The 19,360-nt window shown below is 45.7% G+C and overlaps 1 protein-coding gene across 2 annotated transcripts in view; it reads right to left on the bottom strand.

The window, feature by feature from the left end:
- The window catches only part of LOC138740652 (glypican-4-like), a 141,229-nt gene extending 125,177 nt beyond the window's left edge, over positions 1-16,052 (bottom strand). Inside the window, exons 1-2 of one of the 2 annotated variants that reach the window (XM_069893604.1) lie at positions 15,637-16,052; positions 408-527 (exon numbers count right to left, since the gene is read on the bottom strand). In XM_069893604.1, coding sequence (XP_069749705.1) covers positions 408-527; positions 15,637-15,760 — 244 coding nt within the window. In that variant the 5' untranslated portion in view covers positions 15,761-16,052. The remainder of the gene's footprint in view (positions 1-407; positions 528-15,636) is intronic. The other variant, XM_069893606.1, reaches the window with a different exon arrangement.
- Between the last annotated feature and the right edge of the window lie 3,308 nt (positions 16,053-19,360).

Raw genomic sequence — 19,360 nt, 5'->3', positions numbered from 1 at the left:
TGGAGGGGGAGGACGTGGAGGGGGAGGACGTGGAGGGGGAGGACGTGGAGGGGGAGGACGTGGAGGGGGAGGACGTGGAGGGGGAGGACGTGGAGGGGGAGGACGTGGAGGGGGAGGACGTGGAGGGGGAGGACGTGGAGGGGGAGGACGTGGAGGGGGAGGACGTGGAGGGGGAGGACGTGGAGGGGGAGGACGTGGAGGGGGAGGACGTGGAGGGGGGAGGACGTGGACCTGTCCTCGGTCCTGCGCAAAGGAGCTTTTAGGTGGAGTGCAGTGCGCGCAGTACTGGCCCCACCCTTTACACCCATGGTTCGTGTGCCGTGGCCAAGCAAGCTGGGACGTGGCAGCGAGGTCCTTGGGTCGTAGGTTTTATATCGGAGTGGCCTTCTCCTATGCAGGTTTCTTACCCGGGCTGGAGGGGTCTGCCTCCCCTCTTAGGTCGGTCCATACTGCCCGGACCGGGGCCAAGGCCGCCGCTGCTCTCCCTGTTCCCTGACTGGGGCCGCCGCCCCGGCCCCGATCTTCCACTGAAGAAAATTAGTGTTAATTTTAAGACTATGCCCTTTCACAACTTAATGACCTTTTTTTTTTAATTTGAAGGAGGTGACTCAATATTCTTTGCCATCTTCCATAAATTCCAGACAGTTTTCAAATTGGAAGATAGCAAATGGAACACCACCACTTCTGCAGATGGCTATGCAAGGGAGATTGAGATGACTTTGGTTTATATTCTATAGAATATAATTATAAAATTATAGAATCATATAATTATAAAATCCTGACAGGGCTTATGTCTTTATGTAGAAAGAATATTTCCACAGATTGTAAAGTACAAAATTAGGGGTCACAGGCAATTTAGGTCTGAGATGAGATAATTTTTTCTACCCAAAGAGTGGAACTTTGTGGAATTGTCTCCAAAGGCATCAGTCCAGGCCAAATCATGAAGTACATGTTACACAGAATTATATAAGGTATTAATGGTAAATGATGAGGGAATTATGAGGAGAAAACAAGAACAAGATACTGAACTTGGATGATCAACTGACACCATATTAAATAGCAGAGCAGGTCAAAAGCTCAATGGCTTGGTTTCAAATTTCTGCTGCTACCCAAGACATTAAAATAAACAAAAGGGGTACAGTGAATTTCTAGAAAATGTTATCATAGAAAAAGCAGAGAATTAGTCCATGCTAAAGCTAAAGGTGGATATATCCCTTGGGCCTGTTGAGATTTAGCCCAGGTTATTATTTGAGAGCTGCATGGTTAGATTGGTGGAATCCTGATAGATTTTTAAATCTTTGCTAGCCATTATTCAAGAAGAGTAGCAGAGCAAAGCCAGATAATTACCTCCCCAAGTCTAACAGTTGTGGTAGGATGGTACTGATAAAATTCCAAGGGACAAGATGAAACTAAACTTGGAAAGTCCAGAATTAACAGGATTGATTTTCTTCAAAAATGCTAAAAAATGAATAGAGTGCAGTGTCACTTCAGCAAGGCCCTTGATAAGATCCCGTTAACATGACTCCTCCAACCAACTGGAATAGTGCCTATCAGATTCAAAACAAACTCAATTAAAAATTGGCTTGTTAACAGGCCTCAGAAGATGATGGTGGAAGGTGGCTTTTGTGGCTGGAAGCCAGTGACAGGTGGAGTACAAAAGTGATCACAGCTCACATCCTTACTGTTTGTGAGAAACATTAACGTTTGGATACAGATGTAGAAAGTATGATTCATCAGTTTGTAGATGACACAAAAATTGGTAGCATATATGAAGATACAAGCTAGAGGGTGACATGATCCACCTGGCAAGATGAAGAGAACAAGAGCAGATGGAATGTAATCTTATTAAGTTTGAGGTGATGCACTTTGGAAGGATTATGAATGTTAGGGCATCAGAGTATTGACAATGAGAGGGTCCAGAGTCTTCAAGTCCAAGGATCCCTCAAGTTGGCAAGACAAGGAGATCAAATGAAAGCTGCCCTGGATGCTTGCCTTTATCAGCCAGAACATGGAATACAAAATCAACAAGGTCAAGGAGGTAATAAAACATTAGGCCAAGAAACGTGGGACAAATAGAACTGTATACTTTCAGAAGAAAACAAGGGCATTGGTGCAGAGGAGATTCACTGAACAGACTGGTTTTGCTTTCTTTGAAGCAGTCGAGATAGTCATACATAATTTTGAAGCCGAACAAAATGTGTATCGTTTCGGGAAAAGAGACTTAGAGGGAATCCGAGGGACTTTCTCCACCCAGAGGGCAGTTGAAATCTGTCCGAGAAGATATGGAAGTGAGCATCTTCACATTTAGAATTAAGATGAGCACTTGAAGGCTGCAGACTATATAATGGATAATGGGATTAGCGTAAATATGTACTTTCTGGTCAACATGGACAAGGTTGACTGAAGATTCAGTTTCCATGTTATTTGACTGCCTCTCTACTGGAACAATTAAGGCTTAGTTTATGGACTGAAAATAAAGTCGAAAAGGGCCATTTAAGTGCAAATTTGTGACCAGCAGGTGCCGGTGCCTCATCTGTTTATAATCCATTTTATTGATTCTGATGAGGAAAATTACATTTGTTGATAATGCTGCATGGGTGGTGAACAAGCACATACGCTTCAGAAGGATAAAGGTTAATCGAGTGAATAAGCAAGGTCATGGCACATGCTGAAAGTGTGAAATTTCTCCACTTTAGTGGAGCAAAAAATAGATTTTTTTAAAAATAAACAGTGAAAAAATGATAACTAGTGTCCAGAGGGGCCCTGAACACTCTTGGAAGCAGCCACTTCAAGTTAACATGCAGATGCAGTAAACAATTCAGGAGACCTTTATGACAAGAATAGAGGCATTGTGGTGCAGTGAGACCATTTCTGGGCCCATCTCGAGTCTCTCGACCCAAGGGCAACTTGATAGAAGTATATAAAATTACAGGAGGCATGGTAGATATGTTGAATACAAGGTGAAGTGGGGAGGGGGATCTTAAAAGAAACTTAAAATAAACTTTTTTTTCACTGAAAATGTAGATCCTGCCAAGTGAAATGATGGAAAGATACAGGACAGCAATGTTTAAGAGATACTTAGAAAGGCTCTTGAATAAATTGAGAATGGAGGGATATAGACCATTTGCAGGAAGATGGAATTAGATTAAATCAGCATCATGCGCAGCGCCAACATCTTGGGCTGAAGGGTCTGTTTCTGAACTATATTGTTCAATGTTCATGGAAATACTGGTGATAGAAGTGAATGATTCCTAGGATGCCAGGTTTGTCATACAAGAGAGGTTACAGGGACTCAGTTGATACTCTCATTTAGAAGAATAAAAACAATTTAATTCTTATGATGTTTAAAGCAGTAGAGACAGAGAAGATATTTTCACCTGGATTGGTGTCTAGAACTAGAAGTCAAAGGATCAAAATGAATAAATGGATCATTTTTTTATACTGGGAGGTTATGCCACAGGGTCCAGCATGTGCTCACAGCTGATTAAAGTCCACATATGAGGTGAGTTTCACTGAAAAAGAGACGGGAGTATAAAGGAGGTAGTCTTGGTGAACGTCCATCAAAAGGACCCCAGAGTAATACATTTGCAATTAGCCAATTGCCAGCACACCATAAAAGGTAGCATCAAAATAGTCATTGTTGAAATAGGTTAGTTTGGGGAGTGGAGGCTTTGGTGCAAATTGTAACCCAAGTATTGGGAATGAGAGCAGCTCTTCAGGAACAAAAAAGATTCAGTTGGAAGGTATGGGTAAATTTTTTGGGTGCAGCCATACTGAGGAGTGCTCGTGAGAAGTGTTTGAGGCTTTGGTTTGCGAGGCGGGGGTGAGGTCAGATAATTTCACTTTATTATTATACAGTTGAAGTTCAACTTTATTTATCATCCGATTGCACAAGTACAACCCAACCAAACAGCATTCTCCGGACCTCGTTGAAAAGCATGGAAACACAACCAGACATACAACACATACAGACCAGCAGGTCAAGTTTATAATCATCTAATTGTACAACACATACAGACCAGCAGGTCAAGTTTATCATCATCTAATTGTACAAGTACAACCTGACGAAATAGCATTCTCTGGTCCTCGGTACAAATCATTAGACACACAAACAGATAATAACACACATACAAATAATACATCTGCAGAATATATAAAAATACATAAATATTGTTTAATAAATAGTAGAGCCTCGAATGGTTAGTCTGAGCAGTTCCTTTGGTTGCCCAGCATACTTACTTTCCATGTTTCTCAGCCTGGTGGAAGCTGCAGAAAGATGTTGTGCATGAGGTGGTTGGGGGTCAACAATTTTGCATACTCTCTTCAGACAACAATCCCAGTAGATTATGTCAATGGGGGAGGGAGATCCCAGTGATCGTCTCTGCTGCTCTTATAGTCATGTGGATTGATCTCCGATCCAATTCTCTACAACTGTACCACACTGTGATGCAGCAGACCAGGATACTCTAAAAAGAGCTCCAGTAGGAGGTGGACATGATGGTGGCTGGTAGCCTTGCCCTCTTTAGTCTCCTCATGAAGTGCAGTCACTGTTGTACCTTTCTGACAAGTGAGGAATTGTCTGCCTGGTATAGGTCACTTGTAAGTGGATTCTGAGGAACTTGATGCTCTCTACTCTCTCCACTACTGAGTTATTAATGTCGAGAGTGTTCATTCCTAGTCCTCCTGAAGTCCATGATCATCTCCTTCATCTTCTCCACATTGAACCTCAGGTTGTTATTCTCGTGCCACATTATGAGATTTTCTGCTTCTCTGTAGTGTGACTCATCACTTTTGCTGATGAGGCCAACTACTGTTGTGTCATCTGCATTTTGATGACAGTTGGAGCTGGATCTGGGATTGCAGTCATGGGTCAGTAGCGTGAACGGCCCTGAGGTGCACCAGTGCTCAGTACCCAATGATCTGCTACCGACCCGGATGGACTGTGGACTTTCCGTTAGCAAGTGGAGGATCCAGTTACAGAGAGGGATGTTGAGTGCAAGCAAGGTCTGCTTCTCCACCAACCTCTTGGTAATGAACACATTAAATGCCAAGCTAAAGTCAATGAACAGCCTGACGTATGAGGCATTGTTCTCCATGTGTGTCAGGATGGATTGGAGAGAGAAGGCTATAGCATTAGATAGATAGTTTCTTCTATTAGTATATTGAAATGGGTCCAGTGTCTCTGGGAGATGCACTTTGATCCATTCTATCACCAGATGCTCAATGTATTTCATAATGGTGGAGGTCAGTGCCACAGGGTGGTAGTCATTGAGGTCTGTTACTGTCTCCCTTTTTGGTACCTGGATGATCATGGTCGTCTTGAAATCTATGGGGATGATGGACAGCTGCAGTGAGGTGTTGAAGATGTCTGTAAAGACCTCCATCAGTTGGTCTGCACACTCCTACAGTACCCAACCAGATATGCTGTCTGATCCCACTGCCTTGTGTGGGTTCACCTTGGATAGGATTCTCCTCTCTTCGGCTGTGGCTATGCAGTGGGGCCCGTTCATCTGGAGGGACACAAAGATTTCTTCAGCATCAGCTTGTTCTTCCCATCAAACTGTGCATTGAGATGATCAGTCTGTCCGGAAGGGAGGCGTCTTTAACTCGCAAGTTTGTCTTGTGATCTGTTATGGTTTTGATCCCTTGCCACAAATGCTTCACCTTGTCGGTGTTGCACAGCTATCTGTGGATCTTCTGAGCGTACCCATGCTTTGCCTTCCAAATTGCACGAGAGAGTTCAGTCCTGGCTGATCTTATTGCCATCTTGTCCAGCAGTCAGTGCATTGTATCCCCTTGGCTGTTCCCCTCAATAACATACATACCACTTTGAATACTGTTGAAAGAAGGAGAAGGTGTGCCCTGTGCAAAAGGAATCGGTTGTACCTATACTTGGGGAAGCAATATGAGCAGCTTTGCAAAACCTATTGGGGAAGTTTAAACTAGGTTAGTTGAATAATGGGAACCAGTTCAATAATGGGGACCAGTATGCTAGTTCAGAGCTGGAGCAGTTGGTGAAAAGGTAGATGAAATGTGCAGTGAGACTGAGGAAAGACAAGGCAGTGGATAGAGTCCAAATGCAGTCAGTTGGTGAATTTGAAATGTATTGGCTTTAATGTGAGAAGGATTAGGAAAAAGGATGATCAGCTTGGCACATGGATTAGAACATGGAATGACAATGTGGTCATGACAGAAACTTAGCTGTTGCAAGAGCTGGATTGGCTGTCTGATATTCCAGGGTTTTAATATTTCAAAAGGGATTGAGAGGGAGGTAAAAAGGAGGAAGGGCGGAAGTGGCATAACTAATCAGGTGTCGTATCACAGCTGCCAAAAAAGTTTTGGAGGGATCATCTGCTGAGTCAGCGTGGGTGGAAGTCAAAGAGGTAAAGAGCAATCTATTCTTTTGGCCCCTGAATAGCCACTGGGTTACTGAGGAGCATACAAGTTAGCAGATTATTGCAAAGTGGAAAAATAACAGGGCGTTGACAGGGTAACTTCAACTTCCCACATAATGACTGGCACCCTCTGATTGGAAAAGGTTTAGATGGGGCAGAATTTGTTAGGTGTGCAAGAGGATTCCTGACAGAGGAATGGCGTTCTCTCTATAGGTGAGGCCATACAGAATCTTGCATTGGGCAGTAAACCTGGTCAGGTGACATCTCCTGGTGGGAAAGAATTTTAAAGATTGTGATAACTTCTTGACCTTCAGCATAGCTATTTGACAAGGATTGGAGCAGAGAAATGGGGAAAGTATTTGAGTGGCAGAGATCTAATTATGATAGTATAAATCAGGAACTTGTGAGCATTAATTGGGAACAGGTAATTTTTTTTTAAATTTAGACATACAGCACAGTAACAGACCATTTCAAACCACTAGTCAGTGTTGTCCAATTTACACTCAATTAACCTACACCCCGGGTACGTTTCAAACAGAGGGAAAAAACTTGAGATCCCGGGAAAATGAGGAGAACGTACAAACTCCTTACAGGCTGCAAAGGATTTAAACCCGGTCCTGATTGCTGGTGCTCTAAAGGTGTTGTACTAATCGCTACGCCAATCATGCCATTCTTGGACAGCAGAAATGTGGAGGATGTTTTAGGACCACCTGCATTGGGTTGTGAATGGGTTTGTCCCACTGACAGCGAAAAGAATCATTATTGACAAGAGAAATGGAACAATGGGCAAGAATAGTGGATATGGTGTATATAGATTTTGGTAAGGTGTTTGACAAGTTCCCTCATCATAGGCTCATTCAGTAAGTCGTGAGGCATAGGATTCAAGGAACCTTGGCCGTTTAGATTCAGAATTGGCTTGCCAACAGAAAATGGAGGGTAGTAGTTGATTGGAATGTTTTCTGCCTGGTGGTCAGTGATGTGGGATTCTGCTCTGGGACCCTTGCTCTTTGCGATTTTTATAAATGAAGTGGTGGGGTGAGTCAGCAAGTCTGCAGGTGATAAAGGATGGAGATGTTATAGATAATACAAGTTGTCATAGGTTATGAAGAGCTGGGTAGAGAAGCAGCAGTTGGAGTTCAATCCAGATAAGCATGGAATGATGCACTTTAGAAGGTCACACATGAAAGAGGACTATGAGGTTAATGGCAGGATTCTCAATGGTGTAGAGGAACAAAGGGATTTTAGGGACCAGGTTCATAGATCCCTCAAGGCTGCCATGCAAATTGATGTTAGTTAAGAAGTCATATGGTGTACTGGCTTTCATTGGTTGATTTCAAGAGCTATTCAGCTATATAAAATTCTAGTTTGACTTCACTTGCTTTCAGTTCTGGTCACCTCATGCTTTAGAGAGAGTGCAGTGGAGATTTACGAGGATGTTGCCTGGATTTGGAGAATGTGCCCTGTAGCAATGTTTTCTCTTTAGAGCGATAAAACTTGATAGAAGTATACAAGATTGGAGGCTTGCATAGGATGGACAGCCAGCACCCTTTTCCTGAGGTGTTAATAGCAATTACCAGAGGGCATCTAAAATGAGTGAAGGAAAGTTTAAGGGAGATGTCAGAAGCAAGTTTTTTTTTAAAAAAAACATTAGTAGGTGCCTGGAATGAATTGCTTGGGGGGGTGTGGTCCTGGCTGGTACAATAGGAACATTTAAAAGACTTTTAAATAAGCACATGGAAGCAAGAAAAATTGAGGGTTATGGGTATGTGGTGAGGAAGGATGACTGTTGTGGAGTTGGTTTATGTAGGTCAGTACAACATTATAGACTGAAGGGCCTGTACTGTAATATCTCCGAAAGAGGAGGAGAAAGCAAAAATCAGGAAATGTTCTTTAGAATTTATCAGTAGCTTGGAAGGAATTTAAAGTCTTGGAGCAAGAGGGCACACAAGAATGCCCTGATAAGAAAGATTAGGAAAACAGAAGCATTCCACATTGAAGAACAGGAAAATGATTAGCATGAGGGTAGGACTGCTCAGCAATAAAGGGAAAAGTGTACCTGGAGGTAGAGGATGTCTTAAATGAATACTTTGCTTCAGGGATCACTAAAGAGCGGGACCTCACCAAGTATGTGGTTCTCTTGTTCAAGAAAGGTAATGGGGAGAATCCTTGGAATAATGGACCAGTGAGACTTGCATCAGTGGGGGACAAACTATTGGAGCAGGTTCTTGAATACAGGATTTATGAGAATTTTGAGAAACAGTCATTTTAGGAATAGTTCTGAGAATATTACAGCACAGTACAGGCTGCTTTACCTATATTACCTAAAAAAAACTAAAATTTCATTACCCTCATAAACCAGAGATTTATAGAGCAACATTATCTAATGACTCCTGAACTCAATCCCCTGATTGATGAAGCTCAGCATACCATAGATCCTTCAACTCTATTAACCTGCTGGGCAACCTTGAGAGATCTAGGATTCAAAACCAATGTCCCCCTGTTCTTCCAGACTGCTAAGCATTCTGCCTTCAAGTTTGACCGAACTCTTGGCCAGATTGAACTCCATCTGCCACTTTTCTGCCCAACTCTACATCCTGTTTATATCTCATAACCTTTGCCAATCTACCACACTCTCAACAACTCCCCCAACTTTTGTCTCATCCGCAAATTTACTGTCCCATCTCTCTGTATCTTCCTCTAGGGCATCACGGTTAGCTTAAATTTGCGTAATGCTGTTACAGTACCAGCGACTGAAGTTCAAATCCAACACTGTCTGTAAGGAGTTTGTATGTTCTCCCCGTTTCTGTGTGGGTTTTCCCCAGGTGCTCCGGTTTCCTTCCCACCATTCAAAAAAAAACGTACCGGGGTTGTAGGTCAATTGTGTGTAAAGGGTGGTGTAGGCTTGTGGGGAAGCTTAGCTTTGACGGACCAGTTGTGCCTTGTAAGCCTAACTGAGTTTTGAGATTTCAAAACAAATTGACAGTAGTGGTGAATGTGGTACATGTGGAATTTAGCAAGTTGTTTGACCACAAGACCGGAGCAGAAATAGGTTATTCAGCCCAGTGAATCTGCCCCACCAATTAATCATGAGCTGATCCATTTCTCCAGAGCCCCACTGCCCAGCCTTCTCCCCATCATCTTAGATTCCCTGGCTAATTAAGATATTAACAATCAACTAGGCCTCCACAACCACCTGTGGCAAAAAGAAACCCCACATATTTATCACCATCTGGCTGAAGAAATTCCTACACATCTCCGTTCTAAGTTGACATCTGCGTGTCCTATGCCAGTGGTTCTCACACTTTTTCCTTCCACTCACATACAACTTTAAGTAATCCCTATGCCATCGGTGCTCTGGGATTAGTAAGAGATTGCTTAAAGTGGTATGTGAGTTGGAAGGGAAGGTTGAGAATCACTGCTCTAGACCCAGTTGTTAATGAAATATTTTGCTTTACAAAAATTGTCATTGGCCCATTCCCTTTGGAGTTATAAAACCATGCACATAACATGTCAATTAGGTACAATTAAAACAGTGGTTTTCAAACTTTTTCTTTCAACCCTCCTACCACCTTAAGCAATCCCTTACTAATCACAGAGCCCTATGGCATAGGGAATACTTAAAGTGGTAGGTGAATGCCCGGTCCGGGCAGTATGGACCGACCTAGGAGGGGAGGCAGACCCCTCCAGCCCGGGTAAGAAACCTGCATAGGAGAAGGCCACTCCGATATAAAACCTACGACCCAAGGACCTCGCTGCCACGTCCCAGCTTGCTTGGCCACGGCACACGAACCATGGGTGTAAAGGGTGGGGCCAGTACTGCGCGCACTGCACTCCACCTAAAAGCTCCTTTGCGCAGGCCCGAGGACAGGTCCACGTCCTCCCCCTCCACGTCCTCCCCCTCCACGTCCTCCCCCTCCACGTCCTCCCCCTCCACGTCCTCCCCCTCCACGTCCTCCCCCTCCACGTCCTCCCCCTCCACGTCCTCCCCCTCCACGTCCTCCCCCTCCACGTCCTCCCCCTCCACGTCCTCCCCCTCCACGTCCTCCCCCTCCACGTCCTCCCCCTCCACGTCCTCCCCCTCCACGTCCTCCCCCTCCACGTCCTCCCCCTCCACGTCCTCCCCCTCCACGTCCTCCCCCTCCACGTCCTCCCCCTCCACGTCCTCCCCCTCCACGTCCTCCCCCTCCACGTCCTCCCCCTCCACGTCCTCCCCCTCCACGTCCTCCCCCTCCACGTCCTCCCCCTCCACGTCCTCCCCCTCCACGTCCTCCCCCTCCACGTCCTCCCCCTCCACGTCCTCCCCCTCCACGTCCTCCCCCTCCACGTCCTCCCCCTCCACGTCCTCCCCCTCCACGTCCTCCCCCTCCACGTCCTCCCCCTCCACGTCCTCCCCCTCCACGTCCTCCCCCTCCACGTCCTCCCCCTCCACGTCCTCCCCCTCCACGTCCTCCCCCTCCACGTCCTCCCCCTCCACGTCCTCCCCCTCCACGTCCTCCCCCTCCACGTCCTCCCCCTCCACGTCCTCCCCCTCCACGTCCTCCCCCTCCACGTCCTCCCCCTCCACGTCCTCCCCCTCCACGTCCTCCCCCTCCACGTCCTCCCCCTCCACGTCCTCCCCCTCCACGTCCTCCCCCTCCACGTCCTCCCCCTCCACGTCCTCCCCCTCCACGTCCTCCCCCTCCACGTCCTCCCCCTCCACGTCCTCCCCCTCCACGTCCTCCCCCTCCACGTCCTCCCCCTCCACGTCCTCCCCCTCCACGTCCTCCCCCTCCACGTCCTCCCCCTCCACGTCCTCCCCCTCCACGTCCTCCCCCTCCACGTCCTCCCCCTCCACGTCCTCCCCCTCCACGTCCTCCCCCTCCACGTCCTCCCCCTCCACGTCCTCCCCCTCCACGTCCTCCCCCTCCACGTCCTCCCCCTCCACGTCCTCCCCCTCCACGTCCTCCCCCTCCACGTCCTCCCCCTCCACGTCCTCCCCCTCCACGTCCTCCCCCTCCACGTCCTCCCCCTCCACGTCCTCCCCCTCCACGTCCTCCCCCTCCACGTCCTCCCCCTCCACGTCCTCCCCCTCCACGTCCTCCCCCTCCACGTCCTCCCCCTCCACGTCCTCCCCCTCCACGTCCTCCCCCTCCACGTCCTCCCCCTCCACGTCCTCCCCCTCCACGTCCTCCCCCTCAAAAGATGCTCATTTACCCCCTCCATAAATCTTCGTCCGCGAAGCCAAGCCAAAGAGGTGAATGGAAAAAAAGGTTAAGAACCACTGTCCTAGACTGTCCCACCATGGGAAACAACCATTCTACATCTACTCAGTCCACACCTTTCAACATTTGAAATGTTTCAATGAAATCTACCCCACATTATCCTAAATTCCAATCAAGGTCAAGAGTGGTCAAATGCTCATCAGGTGATAAGCCTCTCATTCCTAGAATCATCCTAGTGAACCTCCTTTGAACCTTCTACAACATCAGCACCTTTTCTTATACGAGACTAAAACTGCTCACAATACTCCAAATGAGGTCTCACCAGTGCCTTATAAACCCTCAACATCAAATCCCTCCTCAAATATTCTATTCCTCTCAAAATGAATACCAGCATTGCATTTGCCTTCTTCACCATAGTCTCAACCTGGTTTACTTTCAGGCTGCCCTGCACAAGAACTCTCAGGTCCCTTTGCATCTGGGTATTTTCAATGTTTTCCCCATTTAAAAATAATCTGCTTTTTTTTCCTACCAAAGTGCATGAGACCATACACTTTCTGACATTATATTTCATTTGCCATTTCTCAGCCTATTCTCCTAAACTGCCCATCCTTCTACAACCACTGTGTTTCCTCTACACTCCCTGCTCCTCCACTTACCTTTGTATCATCTGCCATTCATTCCAGAATCTAAATTATTAATATACAACTTAAGCAGATCCACACCGAACCCTGAGGAACGCCACTAGAAACTGTCAGCCAATCAGAATATGGTCCTTGTATTCCAACTCTCTGCTTCCTGCCAATCAGCCAAGCTACTATCTTTTCTGTTGTACCATGGGCTCTTGTTAATAGCATCATGTGCAGAACTGTCAAATGCCTTCCAAAAATCCAAATACACAACACCTCCCTTATCCAGCCTGCTTGTCACTTCCTCAAAAAATTCCAATAGGTTTGTCAAGCAAGATTTTCCCTGAAAGAAACCATGCTCCCTTTGGCCTATCTTGACATGTGCCTCCCAGTACTCCGTAAACTCATCCTTTACAATCAATTGCAACATCCCAATCATTGATAAGGTTTCCCGTGTTCGGCTCATCCAGAAAGTCATGAAGCACAGGATCTATGGAAACACAAGTGTGTGGATTTCAAATTGACTTGCGTGCAGAGGCAGAGGGTGGCAGTAGATGGAGTACATTTTGCTGGGAGGTCAGTTATGAACAGTGTTCTGCAGGGATCTGTTCTGCAACTCTTGATCTTAGACTTTTATAAAGGAAATCGAGAAAATGAGGAATGGGTTATTAAGTTTACAGATGACAAAGGTTGGAGATGTTGCAGAGAGAGTATTGAGAATTGGCAGATGGAGTTAAATTTGGAAGGCTGAATTTGAAGTTGGAGTACAAGATTTGTGGCAGGAATTTTAGTAGTGTGTAGGAACAGAGAAATCCTGTGGTCCATGTCCATGGATTCCTCAAGGTTGCCACGCAAGTCCTTCTGTTGGTTTAGAAGGCATATGGTGTGCTGGTCCTTATTAGTCAGTGAACTGAGTAATGCTACAGCTCCATAAAATACTGTTTCGAGGACATGGGAGTACAAGTATGTGCCGCTTAACGTCCACGATCCTCTGTGAAACTGGACATTATCTGAGCTGGACATTGTGCGAACACCATATTATATACTTAGCAAAGCTATATGTGATACTGTAGTTTACCTGTAAACTTTTTATTTGTAAGTAGGGATCAATATGGGGACCGATACTGGACTGTGGGCAGAGAGGGTAGTGGAATCAGTGTGGGGACTGATACAGGGCTGTGGAAAGAATGCAGGACAGTGGGATTAGTTGATAGTGATACAGGGCGGTGGGGAGAGAGCAGGGCAGTGAGATCAGTGTCAGGACCAACACGGCCTGAGGGAAGAGAGCAGAGAAGTGGGATCAGTGTGGGGACCAACGCAAGGCTGTGGAGAGAGAGATTGGGGCAGTAAGATCAGAGTGGGGACTGATATAGGACTGTGGGGAGAGCACAGGGCAGTGAGATCAGTGTGGGGACTGATTCAGGGCTATGGAGAGAGCAGGGCAGTCAGATCAGTTTGGGTATACAATATACAATTTACTATAGCTAGTGATTGCTTTTTCTAAATTGCTGCGGACTTGCTCACAGTAACTGAATAATTATGGGACCACGGATGTATACGTAGTCGGACATTACCCGAGCGGACATTAAGCGACGCATACCTGTATTGCGTTCAGTGCAGAGGAGATTAACCAGGATACTGCTGAATTAGAGAGCATTTCTTATAACAGTTGAGGAAGATTGGGCCTTTCTCTTCAGAGTGAAAGAGGACTCTAATGTGTACAAGATTGAGGTACAGACAGTGGGCAGCTTACACTCTTTACCCAAGGAAAGAAAGCAACAGCCAGTACCAGAGCACAACTGTTTAAGAGGAGTGGAGGAATGTTTGAGACATGTTAAAAGGATTTTCCCTCCAACTGAGTGTCTGAATCCCATTGTTTGGGGTGGCAGTAGAGACTGATACAATTAGGTTATTTAAAAGCTCAAGTAAGCAGAAAGGTGCAAGAAAAATGAAAGGTAATGGGGTGCACAAATTCCTGGGCTGAAGGGCCCATACCAGAAATTTGCATAGTACAGGTACACAATCCTTCATCTGGAACCCTTGGGAGACAGTGTGTTCCGGATTTCGGATTTTTCTGGATTTCAGAACAAAAGCCAGCTGCTTCAGATTTAAGCCCACCCAAATTGTGTTACCGTATCCACCCCCTTCCAGTCGCACTGGCATCTCTCTCTCCCTCGCCCACCCGAGTCGCGCTGGCGTCCCTTTCCCCCCCACCCACCTGAGTCGCGCTGCCGAATCTCTCCCCACTCACCTGCCTGAGTTGCGCTGCCGTAGCTCTCCCCCTCACCCGCCCAAATCGCGCTGCCGTATCTCTCCCCCTCACCCGCCCGAGTGGTGCTGCCATCTCTTTCCCCACCCAACCTAGTCGCGCTGCCGTCTCTCTCTCTCCCTCCGCTGTACTAGCACCAGGAAAAAATGCCGGATTTTGGAGCTTTCCAGATTTTAGATGTCCGGATAAAGGATTGTGTACCTGAATAGCACAGTAAAACCCCCAAGTAAAGCTACTGACATAAACCTCACTTCTTGCATCCACCAACCCTCCATTTTTCTTGCCTCTTCACCTAAGATTCCTTTAAATGTCTCTATTGTACCAGCCTTTACTGCCACTTTGGCAATACATTCCAGAAACTCACCACTGTGTGTAAGATTGTCTATCCTATCTTTGCTTCATAATCCTAAACCACTAAATTGTTTCCTTCTGTTCTATGACCTTTTTGTATAGTGGCCAGTAAATGTTGCAATTCACGACAACATATTGAGTGTGGAAGCGAAGTCACTAAATATATCAAGCCAATTACAATTTTAAGGGATTTGAGAGTGATGGGGATTAATGCGATGACGTGGAGCTAATACTAAAATTGATAAGAGGAGCAAGAAGGCTGGCTCCCACTTGTAGCTACGTTCTAATAATACAAAGATATTCCAACAGCACATGTGGATGAAGGTGTGAACAGATGTACTCAGGGATCCACAGGCACAACTTACACTTCAGAATGGCTTATTGAAAAATCACACATTCCCATTAAAGTCAACAAAAATTCAGAAAGTTCTCTGAAAACGTCATTCAAATAATGTCTGGGATGTCTACAACTGCAATCAATTAATTGCCTAAACAATGATTACATCATTTTTTTTAATTTTCAAAGTGACCCTTTCGGCTGTAGTTGGAATATACAACGGCTGAGAGGTGGATGGGGAAAGAAACCATCAGGAATATCCGTCAACCTGGTGCTGGACTAAAATTACGCTGCTCCGTTCTTAAACTTCAGCTCAGCAACTGTGCCATCTCCCAGGAGACTGCCGACAATCCCACCCCCACTCTCCAGGGCCCTCTGGCCTATCCTCTAAACTTGCACTAACTACATCCACTCTCGCGAAACCTTCGCTGTCCAGCCACATTTCCCCGTCACTCACCCGCCAGCTTCATCGAAGGGACCGCGCCGCTGTAAACTCTCGCCATCTCGGAGCAACTGGGAGGCTGGATCTGAAGCCGAGCGGGCTGGCACAGCAGAGTGACGAGCAGACAGAGCGTGAACATGGTGGAGGCCAGGCTGGAGGGGCTCCTCGGCACCGCTCGGAACGGGTTTGGCTACGGAGAGCGGGCACAAAGGGCTCGGGAGCACGCGGCTCGGAATCGGCAACTCAGCAAGCCAAGCCCGCGGTCATCACACCAGCCCGCCGGCGACAAATAACGAGCACGAAGCCGAGGCGGCGTCCATGGGCCAGCAGCGCTGACGGTCAGTCCTGTACCGAAGGTCGCTGCACAACTTGCCGCCCAGGAAAGTTTCTGCCGCCGTTCTGCTCCCGAAACAAACTTTAACACGCTGTCATTGGTCAGAGCTGGACGTCAATTAAGGGATCCTGCGAGTTTATTGGTTTAACACCGTAGGGTGGGCCTGCGTTTAGGAATGAATAGCACTTCACAGAAAGTGGCCCCAGCAGAAAACCGGGAAGGAATCCTTCAAACCCGCACTTCCTCCCCTCACTCACTGCCAATAAACACACCAGCACTCAGTCACCTTCACCCGCATAATCCTCAAAGGCGTGAAAAGAAAAAAAAACCTATGAATCTGCTGCAGCAACTCGGTGGGTCGAGCAGCATCACTCGGAGAAAAAGAATGGTCGGCATTCCGGGCCGACCCTTCCCCAGATTCCAGCCTCTACCATCTCTGTGTCCGTCCTCGGCGTCCACCAATACAACTCCCCGCCTCCCAAGGTAGAGAAGCGCAGCTCACTGGAATACAAAGAAACGCACCGTTCTGAAAGAGCATGCATAGTCCCTTCAGCCCTTTCAGGTTGTCTGCAGACTACGTCTTTCGAGAAATCCGTCATCCTCTGGAATGAATGAAATTATTGACGGAACCGCCACAACTCTTGCTATCTTTTAACTTTTATCTGTAAAAGCCCTAAGGATTTTCCTTCACCTTGTCTGCTTAAGCAACCAAATCAAGTTTATTATCATCTGATTGTACAATATCCGCCTGACAGAACACCATTCTCTAGTCCTCGGGGCAAAATATGCAGACACAACACACATACAAATATAGCTTATGTATTTTTAATACACAAAAAATGTATTATTTGCATAGATTTATTTTAATCTATACAAATAAATAGTGCTTTGCGCACATCGGAGTCTTAGATGGTGTAAGTAGTTTCCTTTGGTCGTTGAACATTCCCATTGCCGTTGGGAAGAAGCTGTTCAGCCTGGTGGTCCTGGCTCTGATACTCCTGTACCTCTTCCCTGATGAGAGCAGTTGAAAGATGCTGTGTGCAGGATGGAAGGGTCCTCAATGATTTCACACACCCTTTTCAGAAAATGATCCTGGTAAATCGTATCAATGAGGAAGGGATATGCCAGTGCTCCTCTCTGCCACTCATGGTCCTGGATTTTCTCCCCATCCAATAGTTTGTCCTTTTACTTCTATCAAAGTACATAACTACACTTTCCAATATTGTATTTAATTTACTACTTCTCTGCCCATTCTCCTAATCCAAGTCTCTCTGCAGCCTTCCCATTTCCTAATCATTGCCTTCCCCTCCACTTATCTTCACATCGTCTGCAATCTTAGCCACAAATCCATTTATTCCAAATTAATATACAATGTAAAAAGAAATGGTCCCCAACACAGCCCTGTGGAACATCATTAGTAACTGATAGCCAATTAGAAAAGATGCCCTTTAATCCCAGTTTTCTGAAATTCCATGGGTTCTCAACTTAAGCAACCTCGTGTGTGGTTCCTTGTCAAATGCCTTTTTAAAGTCCAAATATATATCCACTGCATGTCCTTTGTCTAGCCGGTTTCTTCAAAAAATTGCAGGTTTGCTAGGAAAGATCTTTCCTTAAGAAACCATGCCATTTTGTCATGCACCTTCAGAAACTCCATAACCTGATCTTTGACAAGACTCCAACAAATTCCCAACCACCAATGAATGCTAGGTGAACAGGTCTAGCATTTCCTTTCTACTGCCCCCTCCCTCACATTAAATAACTGTGCCAAAATCGACTGATTCATTGAAGATCATCATCAATGTCTTCACAATCTCTACTTCTATTTCACTCAAAACCAGAGTGCCTTTCATCTGGTCTGGGATTACTTAGACCTTTCAGTTTCTCAAGCACCTGCTCTCTGGTGATCCTGACTCTTTCCTGATGCCCTTGCAAGTCCAGTATATGGTCTTCCAGTGAAAAGTGATGCAAAATACTCATTCAATCGTCCCAGACAAACTATTATTTCCTTATCTCCCATAATTTCTCTATCATTTTCTATTTGCCCTATATGCTTTTTTTTCCTGTATATACCCAAAAAGCTTTTAGTATCCATTTTGATATTCACTAGCCTCCTTTTAAGAGTTCATCTTTTTCTTCTTAATTACTTTAGTTGGTTTCTCTATATTCTTAAAAGCTTCTCAGTGTACTACCTTTCCACTAATTTTTGCTCTCATGACTTGTTTTTACTCTGGTTTTCACTATCCTTGCCAGCATGCCATTGTTCCATTCAAATATTTAATTTTTGAATATCTGTCCTGAACCTACCTTATTTCTTGCAGAAACCCCAACCATTGGTGACCTCCCTGCTGGGATAACTTTCCAGTTAACTTTTTTGTTCCTCTCATACCTCCGTCATCACTTTTCCACTGGTATACTAAGACCTCTAATTTTAGTTTCCCCCCCACCCACCCAAGACTTCAGGGTGAATTCATACAAAGTCCTAAAAGCCAGATATTCAGAGCACCCCAGAATCTATAGATTTTTCAGCAACTCTCAAACTTTTTTAATTTAGCGGGTTTTTGTGTGTGTTCATGTATTAAGTGTCACAGATGCACAGCAGCAAGGAAACACCGTGACACTATAATTTTGTGTCCCGTCTAACCATATATACCATGTACATTTATAAACCCATATTGGATCCAAAATTAAATAAACTTCATGGTGTGACAAAAAAAGTTGAAATTTGAGATTTGAAATAATTAAACTAGAATCCTGTGTTAGCAGCTCTATTCAAATGATTTCAAGCATACTTTTTATTGTAGTGAAAAAGTTGTTTACATGTTTGTCCAAATGTTGACAAAACTGCTCACTGGATGACATGTTGCATCCCAGATGCCATGGTTACAAATAACTGCCACATTTGTGACCTGGCACTTGGGAGGTAACAATGCCATCCAGGAGTATCAATAGTCTTCACCAAAGCCTAAGCATCATATCCCCATCACTGTAGCTCAAGATTCAATTTATTGTCATTGTAATAAAGTGTCACATTTCATGAAATTTCTTTTTGCAAGGCAGACAGATTTGCCACTGGCAGGAATCACCTTACACCCATAAAAGCTCTCCTCTGCACTTCCCTTTTGTGCCCAGGACCTGGCCACAACTTCTCCCGGGTAGAATGTCCTCCCACAACAGTAACTTATTATTGGAGAATGACCACAGGGGTTCTGACTGCCTATTCAAGTCAGTTGCCTCTTGGGTGTGACGGTCTTCTTTTAGCTTCTATCATCCCCTCAGCCTCCCAAATAATCCAGTTCATCCAGCTCCAGAACGGTGTCTGTCAGGAACGAGCAACAGCAGGGTGCACCCATCTGGGATACTTCCATAGTTGCCATCTTCACTACCTATTCTGAGTTGCCATGCCTT

Source organism: Narcine bancroftii, chromosome 8 (genome assembly GCF_036971445.1).
Source record: "Narcine bancroftii isolate sNarBan1 chromosome 8, sNarBan1.hap1, whole genome shotgun sequence".
Taxonomy (NCBI): domain Eukaryota; kingdom Metazoa; phylum Chordata; class Chondrichthyes; order Torpediniformes; family Narcinidae; genus Narcine; species Narcine bancroftii.
This window is presented reverse-complemented; position numbering and strand designations above follow the sequence as displayed.